At 35.6% G+C, this 20,988-nt stretch overlaps 3 protein-coding genes across 7 annotated transcripts; all 3 read right to left on the minus strand.

The window, feature by feature from the left end:
- Positions 1-528: 528 nt before the first annotated feature.
- Positions 529-2,314, minus strand: LOC121794813 (homeobox-leucine zipper protein ATHB-13-like). Of its 2 annotated transcripts, none has more exons than XM_042193162.1 (3): positions 1,956-2,314; positions 1,357-1,748; positions 529-1,041 (listed from the first exon to the last, which is right to left on the minus strand). In XM_042193162.1, exons 1-3 carry the CDS (start codon positions 2,092-2,094, stop codon positions 709-711), a joined length of 864 nt encoding a protein of 287 aa, XP_042049096.1. In that variant the 5' UTR covers positions 2,095-2,314; the 3' UTR covers positions 529-708. The 2 variants fall into 2 exon arrangements, with proteins under 2 accessions (XP_042049096.1, XP_042049097.1); XM_042193163.1 differs by having other exon boundaries at positions 1,357-1,742; positions 1,956-2,300.
- A 4,939-nt stretch (positions 2,315-7,253) lies between these two features.
- On the minus strand, positions 7,254-13,361 carry LOC121794812 (sucrose transport protein SUC3-like). Of its 3 annotated transcripts, none has more exons than XM_042193158.1 (14): positions 12,841-13,359; positions 11,752-11,817; positions 11,384-11,482; positions 11,246-11,310; positions 11,075-11,159; positions 10,951-10,984; positions 10,248-10,347; positions 9,989-10,064; positions 9,231-9,593; positions 9,009-9,152; positions 8,625-8,858; positions 8,414-8,477; positions 8,288-8,331; positions 7,254-8,123 (listed from the first exon to the last, which is right to left on the minus strand). In XM_042193158.1, exons 1-14 carry the CDS (start codon positions 13,108-13,110, stop codon positions 7,956-7,958), a joined length of 1,812 nt encoding a protein of 603 aa, XP_042049092.1. In that variant the 5' UTR covers positions 13,111-13,359; the 3' UTR covers positions 7,254-7,955. The 3 variants fall into 3 exon arrangements, with proteins under 3 accessions (XP_042049092.1, XP_042049094.1, XP_042049095.1); XM_042193160.1 differs by having other exon boundaries at positions 9,231-9,578; positions 12,841-13,357; XM_042193161.1 differs by lacking the exon at positions 11,752-11,817 and having other exon boundaries at positions 12,841-13,361.
- A 265-nt stretch (positions 13,362-13,626) lies between these two features.
- LOC121794814 (binding partner of ACD11 1-like) lies at positions 13,627-20,682 on the minus strand. Of its 2 annotated transcripts, none has more exons than XM_042193165.1 (5): positions 20,575-20,682; positions 15,583-15,719; positions 14,919-14,994; positions 14,538-14,651; positions 13,627-14,454 (listed from the first exon to the last, which is right to left on the minus strand). In XM_042193165.1, the coding sequence occupies exons 2-5, from the start codon at positions 15,696-15,698 to the stop codon at positions 14,026-14,028; spliced, it is 735 nt and encodes a 244-aa protein (XP_042049099.1). In that variant the 5' UTR covers positions 15,699-15,719; positions 20,575-20,682; the 3' UTR covers positions 13,627-14,025. The 2 variants fall into 2 exon arrangements, with proteins under 2 accessions (XP_042049099.1, XP_042049098.1); XM_042193164.1 differs by having other exon boundaries at positions 20,590-20,660.
- Positions 20,683-20,988: the final 306 nt, after the last annotated feature.

Consider the following 20,988-nt stretch of genomic DNA (forward strand, 5'->3'; position numbering starts at 1 on the left):
ATTGGGTGGGGGTGTGGGTGATAGTAAAGGTCACATGAATGCTAAAACAAAGGCAAAATGAAAAGAAGAGAAAGAGTAGAAAAAACTCAAAGCCAAATTGGAAAAAAAGTGGTGGTTACATATTACTAGTATTTTTATAAGATTCCATACCCCACTCACTTGTCACTTGTCACCACAACCAAGAACCAACTCGCCCCTTCACCACAAATACAATCACCTCTTCTTGTTTTCTTCTACTAATCTCACATCTATTTGGCATCTTCCCCATCCCTCCCCTTGAAATGTGTGCTTCATTCTCTCTCTCTCTCTCTCAGCATACAATTTCCAAAAATTTCAACTTCATTTGATCTATTTTCTCAATAATGATGGATTGTGATTATAGTGATAGCAACAGCATGATCAATGCTACTACGAAATACAATGTATTATTGTTATTTTGGATGTTTGCTTCTACAAAAATCAATGTATCAACACTGTGGACTAATTTTGTGTGAAAAAATCTATCAGTATATAGTGTATAGAGTAATGTTTTACAAAGAGAAAAAAAAACCACATTCCTTCATTAAAATTACCTCCATCAACATTTTGGCCTCATCGAAAACACATCACTACTACTTTGTACACCAAATTAACCTAAACGTATCAAAACAAGAAATTTTAATATAGTTCATCATACTTGATGAAAATATTAAATTCAAATTCGAAATTTTAATTGAAATTTTGTTGGTCTAGCCAAGGCCAAAACCCTGCTTGATCATCCATCCCACAAAACATATTGCAAAGGCTCTCTTCCTTAACACTTTGTTGGTCCAATTTCGGGCCCTGAATTTCGGGCTTGTGGAAGAGCTGCGCTACACCATTGGGCCTGCCCATTGGCAACGGCACGGGCCTCGTCGCCATCGGGCTGTCGATGGCCGGAGCTCTAGAGATGTCGAGCTTTATTTCCGAGCTGTTTTCGCTTCTATTACTGCACGACCCTTCTGTTTCTTTGTTCAGATTTATGGATAAATCAGTTGTCTCCCTTGTTTTCAGCGCCATTATCTGCATAAATTATTTCAATTTAATTACTATGCTAAAAATAATGCTTTGTTGATTTGACAATTCTAATCAGTTTAACATAATTAGAAAGATGGGTTCAGAAATCATTGCAAACTGCATACACTTCATAACCTACAATAATTAAGCAAGATTATAAATTATTTTTAAAAATAAAATAAAATTTCAGTTTAATTACAAACTACTTAATTTAAGGTCTTATGATCAAAGGAGAAATTTAATTAAATATGAACAATAAAGCATGAATAATCATATTGATACAATAACTAAACAAGACAATAAATTATTTAAAAAATTTACCTCAGCAAGAAGTTTATGGTTGTGGGCTTGAAGTGCATCATTTTCTGCCTTAACAGCATCAAACTGTCTCCTGAGAAGATCATAATCTTTCTCCAACTGCTTTGTTTTCCAACGGGCCCTTCTATTCTGAAACCATATGGCAATCTGTCTTGGCTGAAGCCCGAGGGCCCGGGCCAGCTGCATTTTCCTTTCGGGCTCAAGCTTGTTCCCCAGCTCGAAATTTTTCTCAAGAGTTTTCACTTGCTCCAAATTGAGTCTCCTCTTTTTCTCCCCAACCTGCGATCCGTCGTCGGATAATTCATCCTCACCGTGATGGTTCATCTCTTCGCACGCGTCGAGGCCCGAGAAAGGCCCGTTTGATTTCTTCCCGAGCAATGAAGCCACACCTGCACCTTCCCAAATTAAGCCCTTAATTTTTATTGAAAAAAAGGTGATTAAAGATATGTTTTTGTGGCCTTGTTTTCCAAAAGTGGAAATGGGGTTTTCAAGATTCATCGATATGGTCAAAAAGTTGTCGTCTTTTTTCACTTTTATGATTTTCTTGAAAAAAACACTAGAAAATAATGAAAGCAATGATGAATAGGGGTAGAAGTAGTTACCATGATATTGATCTTGAGGAGTGGAGGAAGAGATCAAGGGAGGTAGAGATGTAGAGGGATGTGTGTGATCATGATCTTGATGAGGAGTTTGCAGCATGAAATTGGGGTGGAAGAAGGCCATTTCAGTACTGCAAGTCATCAGAAAACTATAATACTACTGTTACAGCAGCACATTCAGTGCGTGTGATATCATTTTTTTTTTTCTTTTGGAGAAAGAGATGTGTGTGTGTGTGTGTGTGTGAAAAGAGGGCTAAAAATATAATGTGTTTTCGTCTATATATTTGGCAATGGAGCTGGCTGGAAAAGAAAAAGAAAAAGAAAAATTATGTGGTGAGATGCATTCATTGCTATAGCTTATATACCTTATCAAGAAAAAAGGTAGAATTGTTTGAGTGTGTAGTTAGGGATGACTCCTTTTCAATTGTGTATTTTATTGAATATTTTACTTTTGCTACAAGCTAAAGATTAATTTACGTATAGTAATATATTTATATGTAGTTCAAATAATAAGTTTGATATAGTATGGGGGTGAAGTGGAATGCATTTTTTTTCTAGATTGACAGTTGTCATCGAAGTTGCAGACAGACTTTTTTGCGTAGGTTTGATTCTTTTCACTCATTGGGATATAAAAGTAGAAGTGGGTGACTTCAAAGAAAAAAAGAAAAAGAAAAGGACAAAGAAATTGAAATTGAAATATGCATATGGCTCCATATCATTCCAGATCCTGGATATATGGATGAGTTAATTTATTATATTTAATGCTGTCCGCGCAAGTTAATTGTGTGCATAATTGCGGTAAATATACAAACTCATACAAATTGTTTTATTTTTGTGTCTCGGTAAAAAAAAATCAGTTTACATAAATCATACAAAAAGTTTCAATTATGTTTCATTTTAGTATATTTCTATTATTTTTGTTTAGATGCTATTAACTTTTTGTCTAAGTGGAGTACAAAATGTTTCATCATTGTTTCATATTATTACAAAAAATTTTATCATTGTTTTATATTAGTATAATAAATTTCATCATTGTTTCATGTAAAGAGTTAACGACGACGTTCAAACATATATGACATAATATATTAAATTGAAAACGCGAATGAAACGTAAAACTGCAAACATTTTGTACCAATATGAAACTAAGTTAAAACACTTTGTATGAATTGTGCAATTATCCCGCATAATTGTGTTGTATTATCATGAGTAAATATTGGGCACCAAGCGGACGTCCGCATGTGAGTACCACCGGTAATGCTAAAACTCTACCAGAGATTATAATTAGGGTTTTAATTGAGTGTAAAATAAAAAAATTACTGAAAGTTTGTGTATTTTATTATAATTATATTTTCCTTAAATTTTCAATAATTTATCTAGTGAACTGTGAGGTTTATGATAATTATTCCCTCAAACTTTTAGTAATATTCAATATTTAATTGTTTAATCTTTCTATTTGTATCATGATTTTTAATTACATCAATAGTTTAAATCGTTTCTGAAGATGAGAGTAAAACAATTGAAGTAAAGTACAAAACTACTCACATATTATGACTATGATTATTTCCCATGAATGAAATGCGTGTGTACATAATGTATATATGTACATGGACAAATCCATAAATAGTATTCCAGCAACTTTTTATGAAAGACTACTGTTTTAGATTGGGTTAAGGAAATACCTTTTTCTAAAAGCTTCCAAGCCATTTATTTAAATACTCCTAATTCGTTTTAAAAAAAGCTTTAATTATTCAAACTGTTGAAAAGAGATAGGCATGAAACTATGAAGGAAGACTAATTAATTAAGATAGTATAAACAGATAAAGTTACTACTCCATATATTTTGAAATTTTATAGCTAGTATTAAAAATATTTGTGTATAGGGAGTAGGGTAAATTGAAATTGAAATTGAAATTGAAATTGAAATGAAAATGAAGAAATAGAAAAATGGATGAGAGAGATGGGAAGGGGGCAGAGTTTGCTACCTAACCTACAAACATATATCGTGCGCCTTCTCTCCCATCCCTTTATCTCTTCTCTGCTACACAAAACAATCACCATTCCAATTTTCCAAATCAAAATCACCCCTCATGTTATATGTATACTATGCTCCAAATATACTTCTTTTTCATTTCATTTCATCAATATTTTATATTTTTTAAAATTGATATGGATAGCATTTAGACCATGCATGTCGTGTTCAATATGATCCCTTTCGTTACCCTACAAACCTGTTGTTGCCTTCCCCTTTCAATCTTTTTTTTAATTAGTGCCACGTCTCCCTCTCTCTCCATCAATCACACACACATACACACTTTTTTCCACTCTATTCATTTATCAACTGTATCTACTTTTCATGTCTATTAATTTTTTTACATAACATATGATTGGAAGACAATCATATGTGTATTACTTTATTGCATCTTAATTTGCATGTCCTAATTTACTTGCCCTCTCTCTATATATACATATTGCATGATGATAGAGTACATCTAAATCTTGGATATATATAGTATGTATGTATGCATGCCTTCCTTGGTTATTTTTCACGAAATCAATATTTATAATACCATCATTCAAAATTCACTCTTTTGTTTTTAGTAAATCGAATATCGGTTGGGCAATCAAAACCACATAGATACTAATCAAACATGTCGTCTTTAACTCTTTATGATGTTGATTATATTTATAAATGTGGATATATTTTAGGCAAGTCCAAAAATCGCGCAAGTAAATAAAAATGGTTATCAAACTCCAACATTACGAATTCAAATCTTTAGTCAAAAAGTTTGTTTCATTGTTTCAAACAAATTGAAAAAAAAATAGAGTGACAGAATTTGAATTGGACTCTTTTATCTCCACCCTAGACAATCGGACAAGAGATGTGTTTTGGAGTTTGGATTATAAATACTTAAATGTCCCTTCTTTAGAAATGAGAAATCCTGGGTGGAATTCCTTCCATGACTAAACAATAACATTAAAATTCCTATTTTTCAGGATACTCCGAAAAGATTTGTTATAATTTCCTAAAATAGAAGTATTATCCGTTTTTTATTATTGGGAAACTCTCCAGGCAACATATATAAAACTATAAATTAATTATGAAGGAAATTATAAAATGACTAGTTTGATACAAAGGATGTTATCATAATTCAAATTCACAATATCCAAAATTTTAATAACAGGACATGTTGTAGAACATAAAGTGGACTCGAGAATATTATTAATTGAATAGTTGTTCATTTTACAAATAAACATAGTGCATGTGTGTGAAACTACAATAAAACCTTATAAATTGATGAAATATTTTTGTAATCGAATTAAAAAATATTCGCGAAAATGGACCCACTTTTGCTATGAAGAAGGCAAAGACAGTCGAATGGCTGTATCACATGTCTATATTAGTTGGAAGCACCATGGGGCTTCCCATTGGGTCCCACCTCTTCTCCTATCACTTCATCTCCAATATGTATATTATTGATTCGTCTCCGATTTAAATCTTATTAATACAAGTTACCTAAATATTAGTACTAAAGTATATAATACTCTTACCGTCCTGAAAAGTATGAACGTTTGATTTGACACGAATTTTAATACATAATTAGTAAAGTTAGAGAGATAGATAAAGAAAGTTTTTAAAGAATTATTAGTAAATAATGAGTATCACCTCATTAGAGATAAAATAGTTTTCAAAATTAGAATGTTCATACCTTCAGGGACGAATTAAAAACGAAAGAATTTATACTTTTCAGGGACAAAACGAATATAATACTACTATTCACTGTTAATATAACCATCTGACTTTTATTCTTTATTATCATAATTTTCAGTCATTCTCAGCAATATATTAACATACTAGTAGGTGGAATATTAGTTGAGCATAAAATCAAAGAAGATTACATATTTAATTAAGACAATAGGTATAGGATCTTAAAATCCACATGCCTGAATCCCTCTTGTGCATTCTGCTATAAGAATTATCAAAGCCCATGTGCCCTTCTTTTCTTGACATCACTGTTTTCTTTTCTCCTTTTTAATTGAAAATGATTAGTCAACTACCAACATCCTCTAAAATACTAGTACTATGATAATAATCACATACACTATTATACTTGTAACTAAAGTCTCAAAATGGTCCTTTAACATATTGCATTTTTTTTTATTTTGGTCCAAAACATTATCTTTTGAATTATTCGGTCCATCACATTTGAAATCGGATCACATTTGGTCCATTTTGAATGGTTCCGTCAAATTTTTGACGGTTTTAATTACCGGATCACTAATCCGTCACTAATTGGGAGAAACTAATCCGTCACTAATATTTTAAGGACCATTTTGGGACTTTAGTCTTATTTTATTAATAAAAATGGGTACTTTTTAGAAGAGGGTGGCCTTGGGTTTTTGGAGAATGGAACACTTGAGAGGATGTTGGTCCTTAAAGATTTTGTTGGAAAGTGTATTAGTGGGAGTGGGATGCCCTAATACGCGCGCATTTCTTCCTCAAACGACATAGAATTAGTTAAGTACAATTTCCAATTCGTTTACTACACTCTTCTTATAATATTAATAATATAATAACATTCAACTATTAAATGACTAAAGATGATTAACAAAATAAATACTGAAATTTAATACATTGTACTTGATATTAATAATGATAGAATAAATCAATAGAAATGTTAAATACTAATGTAAAATTAGTGACGGATTTAGTGACCCAGTAATTAAAATCGTCAAAAATTTGACGGAGCCGTCCAAAATGGACCAAATGTGATCCGATTTCAAATGTGAGGGACCGAATAATTCAAAAGATAATGTTTTGAACCAAAATAAAAAAAACGCAATATGTTAAGGACCATTTTGAGACTTTAGTCTATACTTGTTGATTGTGGTAAGACAATTTGAAGCATGTTGATAAATGCAGTTAACCCAGTTCTGATTAATCTTATAGTTAGAAATCAAATCTTGATGTTTAATTCTTTGTGGGGCGATGAGTGACAGCCTGCCGACTGATGATCGACGTGCGTTTGTTTCTGAATATCTGACACCAAAAAATGGATTGGCCCACTATAAACACTATTTTTAGGGGGGAAAAGACAAAATAATAAAAATTAATAAATTTTTCAAAAGATCCGATCCGATCCAATCCGATCCAATCTGTGTTCATTTTCTCGATCGAATTACCGCAGACAGGATCTATTGATCAATGGTTAAGAGTCAATTATATCCACACGCAAAAATAGTAAAAAGAAAAAGAAGAGAAAAATCGTGATGAACATTGAGTGCAAGCAAGAAAACCAAGAATTGACAGATATCTGCCTCAACTGGGGAATGTGAAGGAGACGAGAGATTCTCAAGGTACAGAAACAGAGGTATAAATATGCATTCAGTAAAAAACAGAAAGATGTTCAATAATGCAGCAGCCTGAAATAGTAAACTGTCTAATGTGGAAATTATGTCTATTCATGGTTTACCTGAATACGATGATGATTCGACCAGAAACTGTTATCCAGTTGCCTGTTCAAGCAGCAATAACAACGATAGATATCAAGAGTGTTTCTCTGTATTATTCCCCAGAAGAGAACTTAGTAGGCATCTGTAGATATCAATCACAGCGTTGTGTTACAATTTTCATACATGAAAAGGGAGGATTCTGATAGGACATGTCACTAAGTTGTGTTACCAGATACTATGAATTTCATTCGCAACTGTTATTATATCCCCAATGATTATGTTGAGAGATTTCACATATAAGAACTACAGTAGCACGTTATCTATATCCCATCTACGCTTTTTACTACATCCGGAAATAGACCTATAGTATACTATACATACTGTATAATCCCCTTGCTAGGGGAAAAATTGAATGGATGTGTGGAATCTCATCTCTCTCTGAGAAATAAAATGTGCATTCTTGGCCTCACGGTGTGTGTGTGATCGTGTACAAGTTCCCTGTCCTAGCGTGGAACTATTGGCGAGTTGAATTGAATCATCTGGGAAAACTAATCAACCAAAATGGAAACCAGTAGATTTAAAGTTACTAGAAAGATTTGGAAGCTTGCGAACTGCGATAACCCCAGCTGCCAGGGCGCTGACTGATGCTAAGACGAATGCTGGTATGTTACCACCACCAAATAAAGCATCCCATGGACCGGCACCAAGGGATATGATCATCTAAAAACAAAAAGAAGCTCATCAAGCTTGACCATATTTGGTGAAGAAAACAGGCAGTCACTGGAGATAATTTAATTGCAGCACAATTAGGTTATCAAAATGGTCGGGCTGTGATTGGCATTCAAGTTAGGCAAGAGAGTTATGGAAAAGTATGTTGTAACTACCTGAGGTATCACAATTGCAAGATTTAGAACTCCAATCGCAAGTCCTGGAACAAAAGGTAAAGCATTTGAAATCAAACAAGCAGCTCCTCAATTATCAGAGATGAGAAATGTAAATGGTGTAAATACCTTGTCCACCTCCTGAATCAGCAGTCAATTCGGCAGTGACAGAAAAGGGTACACTATAAGTGATCTACAACAAAAGTTAAAAACATCAATAGGAAACTGGTGGTGCTATCATGCCTTTTGAAATGGAGATGAGCAATTTAGAATCCATTCTATCTTCTCTAGCAAAAAAACGATTACAAGTTGTGGCTAATTATAGCATCTGAATACTTACAGCAAGAGGAATACCAAGAATTGCAAAAACCACCAAAGATGCAATCTTAGTAGTTTCATTGGCACCAATAACATGCTGAACCCCATCAGAATATTGTCTCAGAGATACCAAGCTAATAAGTGCAGTACCAGCCATGCACACAAACACAATAATGTTGCTACCAGCCCAGACTAGTCTAGCTCCAAGCCACTGACACACTGGATCGATAAAGAAAGAGCAAATACCCAGAACAACCTGTGCATGCAAAAGAAAAGAGAAAACAATTAAATACAGACCCCAACACAATATGCATGAACTGACCAGATAGTAAGTATACAATTCTTGCTGCTAGGATCTCTACAAAGTCCTAAAAATGGTATACTGATGCTTGATTTGCGTTCTTACAGAATTCAATAGCAAACCAAATGCACCTTCTCTGACACCTTGATTATAAGCTTGAACTTCATTAGGCTCTCCTTTTGGATCACCGTGGAAAACTTCTCTCCCCATCCAATCAGTGTCAAAGAGAAAAAAGGGAAACCAAGACAACTATCGGAACAGGAACATGGTGAAAATTAGAATTGACATTAAACAAGGCAACTTTAGAGCACTGGAAAGAACACATACCCAAGTCAAAGCCATGACAACCAGCACTGAGTGCATTGCTGGAGGCAAATGGCGTAAGCTGGTGAGTAGATTCACCAAAACTGCCCCAGGACTGTCACTAAAAGTATCCTCGCTGCTATTTTGATCCTTCTGTTCTCCGGCATCGCCCGCTGTGTAATGCCTCTCAGACTTATTTTCTAATGTATGGTGACTGGATGCTGAATCGATTTTTGATTTTGAAAGGTCAGATCCATTTATTTGATGATCATCCAAGAGAGGAGCAGAATCTGATAAACGGTGTTGTGCATGTGTCAGTGGTACTTCTTTTGCAAAGAAGAGGGTCACAAGCGTACAAAGAGAAAGGAAGACCTGCAGAAAGTTCAACTTTAGAATTCATTCAGTCACTTCACATAAAGTGGGTATAGTAACAAAGATTCTAACCAAAAATCAGACTGAATAGTACCGACACATGGTCTTGTATATAACAAAAAAAATAAGAAGAAAAGCATAGTGTAAAGTTATATCATGCTGTAATTTCAAATGTGATGTAAATCAAAGAATTTAAATTTCAATTCATAAACAGATAGAGGGATTTCCAAAATGAGAAATGCACATAAAGTTCTCATTTATTTCTCAACTAAATGTCAGATATTGATCAAATAGCCAATGATTCAAAGGACAAGTCGAAAGAAATGAGAATTTTTCAGGGGTCATCACAACTCAATTCAATTCACAACATCACAAGGAAATACTGTACTCCTAATCCCTTAACTACTCACCACTGCAACCAAAAATGCTGCTTTGAGATTCCCACAAGGTTCACAACAAGCTCTGCTTGTCAAGAATGGAAACCATCTGCTCATAAACACAAGATTATATCCAATCAGTAAAAGACTAGTTCATAAATTAAGGGCTTGAGTGATGGAAGCATATTTGCAATATAGCTCAGCTCTGACTGTACCAACTCATAATTGTAAGGAAAATCCTGGCTAATAAATAGCATCAAAAAGCATAAGAAACACTTTTATGAAACATCACCTGTGCCAGTTTCCGCTAGAACCAGCAGAGAACCCTAGAATGTTTCCAACAGCCATCCAGGTGCAAAATATGGCATTTGCTGAATTTCTCTGATTTGGACCTGCATAAGGAAGAAGATATATCAAGGTTAGATAAGCAGAGAGAACATGTCTTTCTTCAAAACAGATCTACATCAGTGGACCTTGTGCGGTGAGAATTCATAAGAAAATGAAAGTAGTCAAAGAAAGTTTCATATTGGCCTGTTGTTGCGAATTGGTAGCTTCATGTGCTTCACTATTCAATGAGATTATTAAGGTTCTTTATACTTGGGACTCGAAGTTGATCCAAACATGGTACACACTAACGAGGACCAGAAAAGAAGAAGCTATATCCAATAATGTGGCAGTGAGAAGAATAATAATTTAATGGGAATAAAAGAAGATAAAAAAGAAGAAGTTTGCAGTTGTAGTAACTAATTCTTCAAATGCTGATATTCATAGTCGAGAAAATGATCAACGAATTTGAAGTTACAGTGTATACTATGAGATAATTGCCATATAGTGCATAGCACCAAAAGATGCAATCTGTAACCACCCTCAAGCATATTACGTTAAGTGTTAACTGGGGTGATATGTTGTCAAACTTATTATTGGTCCAATTTATCCAATTAACATTTGGACCTCCTTTTTCTATTAATAGCATCCGAGCACAGAGAGACAATTACCTGATAAATCAGCTAGGAGAGCTCGAGCAGGACCCTGCATACAATAAAAACAATTATTTTTGGGTTTATTGGCTAAAAAAGGGTAGTAGGAAACCCCTCATATCCAATATATTCAAACCATCACCTGCACAGTGTTGTTTGCAAGGTCTAGCATCCAAAATCCAATTACAAAGATGAAAGCTGCCCTGGTACGAGTACCTTTAAACGTACTGCATTTTTCATGAGCAGTTTATTCTCATTTTCTTTGGACATGAGATAAAGAGAAAATAGAAAGCTAGTATGAGAACTCAAAAACCTGCAATGCTCCTTTGTATCCCCCAATATGTAACCAATGTCTGCGGAATACCCGATTATTACGACCTAACATTAGGCAAGGTAGTTAGCAGTATGATAAATAGCCTCAACGTAATAATAGGATTCACAAGATACTTACAGCAACAGAGATCATCAGTGACCCAACTAAAATAAACGGTCTCCGTCTACCATACTTGGAAGTGCATTTGTCGCTCCATATTCCAACACATGGTTGAACCTGTCCAGGAAAACTGCAGCTCAATTTTCTAACAGAAGATTAAATACAGCACATGTCTGATATCATTACACTACACTATTTATCAAAATTATTGATGGAAACAAGCTACAGCACTCAACTAGTCAGATGTATGCAGACAAGTTGAAATAATGCACGTGTTAGTTCAACTCAATAAGATCAATGGAAACTTGCAATAAAGCTTCTTGTCTGCGTCAGATTTATCGAAATAAAGGTGGAACTATTTGGAAAAGGATGTAGTTATCACATACCACGAGGCCTGTTATGGGACCACAGAGCCATATAAAGGAAGAAAATTCATGCCCTATACCAAGCGTCTGCAAGGAAACAGAATGGAAAATCAAGGAGATTAAAATGTCTATAAACCACCTTCACCTCTATAGTCTAGCACGCATGAGAAATCTCAAGTAAGCAATTTACTTAAGAAGACCTTTTCAAATCTTAATCCTTTTAAGGAGAGATGATTAAAAGATCAACCATAGTCCTTCACTAATTATGATCACTATGAGCGGCATGCAGTAGACATGAAAAAGGTGAATATGGAAAAGAAAGAGAACACATAAAACATATTGTCAATGGTGGGAAGATAATTACAGAAATATAATATACAATCACTTCAATATATTTTTGAAGTAAAATGCAAGAAAAATGAGGGTTATGCAGCGAAAAAGATAAGAACTTAAACAACATACAAGGACTTTCTTCAGTTTGTGAAGTGCTATTGTGCTTTTATGGCTGGTAAATTTGCATCAGTAAGTGAATCATCTAAAATTCTTGATTGTATCAACTCATTTACGCTTAGCTCTTGCCACCTTTATCAACAAAACCTTGAATTGAGTTTTATATAGAAACAGGATACTCAAAGTTTCAGTCCAGAATAAGCTATGGTAACAGCACATCCCATGTATCATTATGCTCCGTAGTTATGATTAGAATTACCACAAGTAAATCACCATCACTTAATCTTGAACAAGTATAAAACATTAAACACTATTGCAAAGTACCTACTTTTTCAAATGCACACTAAGGGTACAGCAGGACAGGGAGAAGGTCTGAAGTTGTATCTCTTTCTCTACATATGTCGAACCACCACAGCAGAATAACGATCTCATCTAATAAGCGTAAAAACAATTCCAAATACAAATAATCGAAGTTTGGAGGACATATATACATCTTATATCGCCAGAGTGCGCAGTTCAATAACGTCTAAGCTCAACATTATCTTCACTATTTCTAAAAATATTTCAGGATTTATTATATCATGATGCATCTACTCAGTCGATAAATCATTAAGTAAATATTCGAGAATAAAATAAAAATTAAAGTAAATATGCAATTACCTGAACATAAGGAGTGAGGAGAGAAAGCTGAAGTGCCCAACCAAACTGTACACCTGCGGCGACCGTACAACTGAGGATCAACGTCAATAAGCTGCAAGTATTCGGCGGCGGAATATGGTGATCAGTATCCTGCGGCGAATCTCCGGCATCGGATGCTCCCGGCGGAGAAGATGACTTATTGATCTGCCGATGCTCCCACTCGTCGGCACCTACTAGTTCGACTTCCTGCTTCAAATTTCTGTACGGAACTCTGATCGAAGCCGCATCCATTATTTTGTGAAATTGTGTTTGTATCACATAAATGTGAGAATGGTCCGATTGAAATTGAGGGTTCCGGAAATGGTGGGTACAGTATGAGTGTGTAAGATTTGGGGGGAATTTAAGCGCGTAGTGGATCAAGTATGTTAAATTTGGCGTGCGATTGTGGTTTGTGGGAGTGTTGCTTGCTGAAGATGGTGCAGTTTGAGGTTTCTGATCCGGAGCGGGTCTGGGTCGATCCAACTGATAGTTGATTACATTATTATAACAGAATTCTTTGGGAATTTTAATGTATAAATTATAACAGAATTCTTTGTGAATTTTGAGTCTATAAATTGTAATGTAGTATTAATGTATTTTTGGACAATATTAACCCTTTTTTAAAATCTTGTTAATAGCTTTCGTCCCATTTATTGTGTAAAACTGTAAATTAATTAGAGAAAGCCTTCACAACGGGTGACACGAACCCGTGTAACAGCCACGTGGCCTAGGAGTAATGACGTGTGTGTTGATGAGGATTGCATGGCGTAACGATGCAATAAAATGTACTCCTCCATAGTAGTAGTAATATTTCCAACTACATTTATGTTATTAAATAGAGGTAGTAACTATACTAGTACTTTACATATAGAGGTGCCTTTTTATCTAAGGGAGACGTGAACTCACCGATAGATAGCCGGACACGGGGAAAGTTTGAACCTTCACTACAAATAAATTCCTTCCACTAAACGCCTTGAAGAATTAGTAGTGAAATCCCGTATTTTCTGCATTTTCAGGTGCATGTGTGTGGAGATGTATATCAGTTGTAACAAAAAGTTCCTATTTCTGCATTTTAACTTAGATGTAATATTATGATGTCACAGGAGTTCCATAACACTCGATGATACATATAGATAACAAAGGAGACATACGAACAACAGGCAGCTCCTATTTGTTGACACCATGAGCACCCATGTTGGCTGCGGCCTGAGAAGCTCTGCTCAGAGCGCCCGATACCCATAGAGCTCCTCGGGCAAAGTAACTACTGTTAATGACAGCATTTGCAGCAGAAGCTGCAGTCCTTCCGGTTGCAGATATGGCCGTTCTTGTAGTATCTGTGATATGGTATGTTTGGTCCACGGATTTCGCTGCTTCAACCCCAGCAAATATCTTATCAGTTAGCCCCATTCTTTCACTCAGCTCAGCAACCTTGGCTACTGCTGTTGCTGATACCTGATGGGATTCGTCCAAGGCTTTTGCCTTGCTAAACGCATCTTTTCCCAGCACGTATCCTTTAGCTGCCATTGTTTTCACCACGTTTTGAGCAAGAGATACGGCTTCCCCAGCAGAGGGAACAGCTCGAGGGGCTCGAGAGTCCTGTCTCTCAGACAAATTCAACGAGATTAGACACAAGAAGCCAAGATCACCTGATAGTATCAACTGGGTGTACGGGAAATTACACTTGAACTGCTTTCTTCTTCAATTTTCCATGTAGAACGGTTCCACATATCATAGTCATCTTCGTAATGTCCCCATCGGGTTATGCAAACAGGTTGATCCACAATAGTAGCTCCCTATAAAAGAATCCAATTACATGAATGAGGAACTCGCATGAAAACACATAATTATGTAGCTGCACGAGCATCAACATTGATCGCAAAAAAATATTTAAAATATGTGACAATTGTAATAAATTCAATAACACATCGTTAAAGAAGACAAAACTATTGATAAGTTGTGCACAGGATTGAACAAAAAATCGAGGTTTGATTCATTGATGTTAGACTGGTTTACAATTTAACCATCCTAGCACAAAATGAAAAATCTAAAAATCAGCTTACACTGAGCAGGACAGCAGTTTCCAAAGCATGGGGGTTCTTGAATGTCACATAGGCCGTGGATGCATGCTCACCAGCTCTGTTTTTTTTTTGTCAACCACAGAAAGCAAATCCCAAGAGATTTAGGGGCTAAATATGCATAAATAATAGCACAAGATATACTTGTCCAAAATTTAATCATTAGTAGCTGATAACTTCTGGCAAGGGGGTAAAATCTAAACATAGAGAAAAGGTTTTTCTACTCTAATAATTACTGTGCAAAGAAAATTGGCAATTGCATTTGATGCCCAGGTAGAGAATATAGTTGGCTTAGTGTAATAATTTGTGAATCATAGGAAAACTCCATTAGTTGTTTTGATGGTAAAACATAATGCAGATAATCTCAAGAAATTGATACTCCAATACAAAACTGCTCCCTCGTCAGTAAATACACTTTTTCCTTTTAGATTGGTTCATTAGCTTTGTAACAATATATGATAGTATATTCAAACTACCAATCCTGAACGTCATCAAACACATAGAAAGGATGTAACTCCAGGAAGTTTAGACACGCAAATACATGCACACATACAGATATTTGATAAGTCTGTATAAAAGATTTACTTGGCTATTAATTCCAAGGTTGATGTAGAGAAGCATAAAAGTGATTGGTACTATATAAGATTACCTGACAATTTCAACATGGTCAATTGCACCACAGAAAGAAAAAAAATCAAAGACATCCTTCTCAGTCGCTTTAGATGACAAACTTGTAACTTCTGCAGTATAATCAGTTGGGCTCATTTCTGAGACAAATGAGTGTCCCTAAAAAGAGTTAACTAATGGGTTAGAACATTCTCATTAGCATTAACCACTAACTACAACGTAGCAACCATTTCACATATAGACTTAAGGGGAGGTATAAGCATTTCAGTAGTTCTACAGTGAGATAGATATAGCTTCCTAATGCATAAAGCAATTAATATCTCGTGCAAGATAATGTGCTTATGCCAGAATACATAATTTATTGACCACGGTGTTGTTTCCAGAATCAACTCATTCATAATAAAATTGCATGAGCTCAGCCTATGGAAAAATATCGTCAGTGGGGTTTTACATGAAATTATGTGTCTCAGTCAACATATTCCTGGCAAAAAATGATCGAGAAAATATAGATACTTCACAGCTAGGTGATGCTTCATGTTAAACCAGCCCAACTAAAGGAAGTTGGCTATCATACCTGCCTCAACTGTATTATTTCTATAATAAAACGATTAAACGAGTAATAGCATGATAACCTAGTCATTGTTTACACAGGTTTCAAGTTTCAACTAACTAATTCAGTCAATCATCTCCAGTACACGAAAGTTTCTCCATAAGTTGGCGTATAGCCTGTTGGGTATAGCCTGTTGGGTATCAGCGGTACTCCAAGATCGATTATAAAAACACACACAAACAGAGTTTTATTAAACTCTCGACAACGATGTACGAAACACCGATACACAACACGATGGTGTACTCAACACCATCACAACACTACAACACTTTTGGAGACACACCCCAAAATACACTCTTGGAGGACACACCTCACAAGAACTCGAGGACACACCTCTAACTATACGAGGACACACCTCGCACACTCTAGCTATAACTCTATCTTACTAAACACACACGTACACACACGCTTTGGTGTACACTTTTCTCACACACACACTTGACTAACTCCTAATGCCAATTTATAGTCATACTAAGTCGGTTTATAACCGACATTAGCAATCTAGAGGATTCCTCTAATCTCTAGCCTATTCTCTAATTTAATACTAATATACCTAATTTAATATAGCATCTAGGTTGTAACTTGGTAGCTTCTTGGTAGCTCTAGATCCTTCTCCAAAGTCGGTGGAGATATAACTTCAATACTCCCCCTCGACACCGACTTTCTTCTCCGTATGTTTAGTTGCTCTTGTAGCCTCTGTAGCTTCGCCGTGTTGAGCTCTTCAGGATGCGTACCTTGACACTATTTTTTAGGTAGGTTGGCTTCTCCAAATTCTCCTTTTCCGGAATTTGCTTTCTTTTGTGTTGTGCTTGATCTTTGAGCTTGTGATTTCTCCGACTCTTCTTCAGGCTCTAAAATCTTTTCCAGTTGCTTCAGCCTTTTCGCTACTTGATCCGCTTCAACCTCTGATATTTCTATTTCTTCACCTTCAACATTATCTTCTTGCATTTCTGGAAGCTCCACAAGTTGCTCATCTGTCTTCTCTTCGATTTCTAGCAGCTCCAGCTTTATTCCTCCATTTGCTTCTCTCAATGTCTCTCCTGGTACGGATATATCCCACTCATCTTCAGTTATCATCAGTGTGGAATCTTCAAAATCCCAATCTTCTTCTTCTATAACAGTGGACGCATGAGACTCCAACTCTCCGTCACTCAGAATAGCTAATGCTTCCATATCCCATTCTTCTTCATCCGGTGATGCTCCGCTAGTTATCACTGCATGACTTTCTACTGGCTTATTCTTTGACCGACTGGCTATGTGGCCCTTCTTCCCATAATTATAACATATTCCATCAAATCTTCTTGATTGATGAGATTCGCTGCTCCGACAATCTCTGCATTCTGCTCCCCCTAGCTGAGAGCGCCTATCTTCCCGATCATCTTCTTCTCTTTTACGCCAGTAACCACGATCACCTTCGTCTCTTCTTTGCCTGCGATCATTTCTGATAGAGCGGCCCCTATTGCCGGTGAACAAGGCTTCTTCCTCATAATCCTTCACTACTATTTTGGACATTTTATCATCCAAAGTCTCTTCGTTGGACAAGATGTTTTCTAACTCGTCCAAAGTTGGCTGTGAAGCCTAGGGGTGAGCAAAAAAAACCGAAACCCGAATATCTGAACCGAACCAAACCGAAATTTTAAAATTCGGTTCGGTTTTTTCAGTTTTTCAGTTCGGCTCGGTTTTAAAAATTCAAAAATTTCGGTTTTTTGGTTCGGGCAAAAAAAAAACCGAATTATATTTTATATATATATATATATTCTATTAATTTAATATATTATATCATGTATATAATATATATTCTTTTAATATATTTTATATAATATGCATAATGCATTATATATATATTCTATTAATTTTATATATTATATAGTATATATTATATTCTATTAGTATATTTAAAATAAAATATTATATATACATATTAATGTATACTCCATTTTTTTTTTTGGTTTTTCGATTTTTGTGAAAATTTTGATTTTTTCAATTTTGATCGGTTTTTTAAGTTCGGTTTCCGGTTTTTCGGTTTTTCAGTTCGGTTTAGATTTTGACCTAAATTCGATTTTTCGGTTTTGGCAAAAAACCGAACCGAAACCCGAATGCCCGCCCCTAGTGTAGCCCAACCACGAGAGGCAGTAGTCACAAGACCCTTAAACTTGGTTCTTAAAGCGTGGATAATTATCCTCCTTATTCTCATCTCATTAATCACATTATCAGGATCTAATTTCGAAATCTCTTCACATAATTAGAAAAGTACTGAGTTACATTAAGCTCCCGTTGCGAGATGGAGAATAGCTCATTCTCCAAGCGCTGCAGCTTTGCCTCGTTCTTCTTGGCGAAAGCGGTCTTCAGAATCTCCCACACCTCCTTCGGTGTGTTAGCTAACCTGATACGATGCATCCGCTCTTCCGCATTTCATCTCCCACTCCTTTCGCGCCTTTGCGTCACCAGTCAGTGGTGTGGTTCTCTCTCCTCCAACAATATCCCATAAGTCCTGACCTATGAGATAATGTCGCATACGGATACTCCAATTTCCGTAATTGTTGCTATTTAGCTTCTCGATGCTATTGGCAACTCCAGAAAAATCCGCCATTTGGTACTGCTTTCTCCAGCTGTTAACTCTGGTAGAGTAACGACGCTAACAATAGTCCCTGACTATTAACTCCGACAGAGTAGCGGCTCCAACAATAGTCAGCCTGACTGTTAGTTCCGGCAGAGTAACAGCATACTCTCAACCTGCGAATGAACACCACAAAAGAACACAACTACAATAACCAATTACTCCGATAACCAGCCAACTGTTTCGTTAAATTTAAATTCATAATTCCATTATGAAATCGGAATGGTGCAGTCACTGTGCAAGAAGATGTGAGCCATATAAGGACGACTTCAAAATAAGCTGTAACACATGTGGCCGAGTTCTCTTTGATGGTATATACGGGGAGAAGAATAAGATTAAAAAAGATGATTGGTATGCTAGTGACTCGGCCAATTTGCCGACTAGTTCTGTTTCTACCTTGTCCAATATAGTGATCGATGGAAGTGAGTCCGACTCGGATGGTAGCTCGTCCTCTACCAATTCTTCTGCTGAGCAGTGAATTGTCAAGATCGAGCCTACATTGTCGACCCTAAAACAAAAGTAGGTGCCAAGATCGAGTTGCATGAATTAATAACATGATTTTTGGATTGAGTACTGCACAATTTTTTGATATACTACGGTTATAGTTTAGTTAGTATCTTTGGATTCGGAATATTTTTATTTCATTGTTTGTATGCCTTCCAACATTTAAGAATTTATAAATCATAATTTATTTGTAAAAAAACTACAATAACAACCACCACAACTCGACATGGCTCTGATACCACTTGTTGGGTATCAGCGGTACTCTAGGATCGATTATAAAAACACACACAAACATAATTTTATTAAACTCTCGACAACGATGTACGAAACACCGATACACAACACGATGGTGTACACAACACCAACACAACACTACAACACTTTTGGAGACACACCCCAAAATACACTCTTGGAGGACACACCTCACAAGAACTCGAGGACACACCTCTAACTATACGAGGACACACCTCGCACACTATAGCTATAACTCTATCTTACTAAACACACATGCACACACACTCTTTGGTGTACACTTTTCTCACACACACACTTAGCTAACTCCTAATACCAATTTATAGTCATACTAAGTCGGTTTATAACCGACATTAGCAATCTAGAGGATTCCTCTAATCTCTAGCCTATTCTCTAATTTAATACTAATATACCTAATTTAATATAGCATATAGGTTGTAACTTGGTAGCTTCTCGGTAGCTCTAGATCCTTCTCCAAAGTCTGTGGAGATATAACTTCAATATATCCTGAACAATAACTTTACTTCTAAAGAAAAGATTACCCGAAGAGACAGTCCTATGGTCAAACAAATTTAAGCAATGCATTGCCAATTTGCCACCACCACAATATATATTCGAATCAATCATGCAGAATTAGCAAAATATTTTACTAAATTTTATGAGATGCTATGAGCTTAAACTTATTAAATCTTCCAAAAAGGATAACAGTCAATCACACACATCTTAAACTTCCAGTACACAACCTAATTTTCACGTAATGGCGAATACGAAAATTCCCAATTTCAACAGCAGCGGAGAAAATTAAGAGCAAAAATTGAACGATCAAATAACCAAGCAAATCTTATTTAAAATGCAAGCAAATTAAGAACTCGAAATCAGAAAACGAAATATTCCACCTTTAAAAAGCCGAAAAATAAGCGTTGATTTGAAACTTGCACACAAAAGAAACAAAGAGCTGAAGATCAAGTATCAACAAATTTCAATTTAAAATATAATATTCGAGCAATTTCGAAATAATTTTGCGACCTCACCTTTTTGCAGATTACCTAATTAGAGGAGAAGGTTGGGTGGATTGCAGATGATGATTCGTGAAGACAAAAAAGAGTCGAAGACAGAGCACAGTAGAGCTTTGAGTGTTTAATTTTCAGCTTATTATATACATGGGTCTCTAATCTTTTCGTTGGGGTCCCTCGACTTGTCATTATTTAGCATTTTAGTCCGTCAAAAATCAAAATAATCGTTTTCTATTCAAAATCTTCAATTGGTGCCAACTAAAAAGGAACTACGTAAAGTATGTATGAAGTCCACCCACTTTTCTTTATAATTCATGAATTCTAAAGATTAAAATAAACGCTTTTAAAGTAATAGTTTAAACCCAAAAAAGGATCATCTACGTACAACATTTCCTACATTTGTTCATCCACCATTATAAAAGTGAAACAAAT

This window comes from Salvia splendens, chromosome 3 (genome assembly GCF_004379255.2).
Source record: "Salvia splendens isolate huo1 chromosome 3, SspV2, whole genome shotgun sequence".
Lineage (NCBI taxonomy): Eukaryota > Viridiplantae > Streptophyta > Magnoliopsida > Lamiales > Lamiaceae > Salvia > Salvia splendens.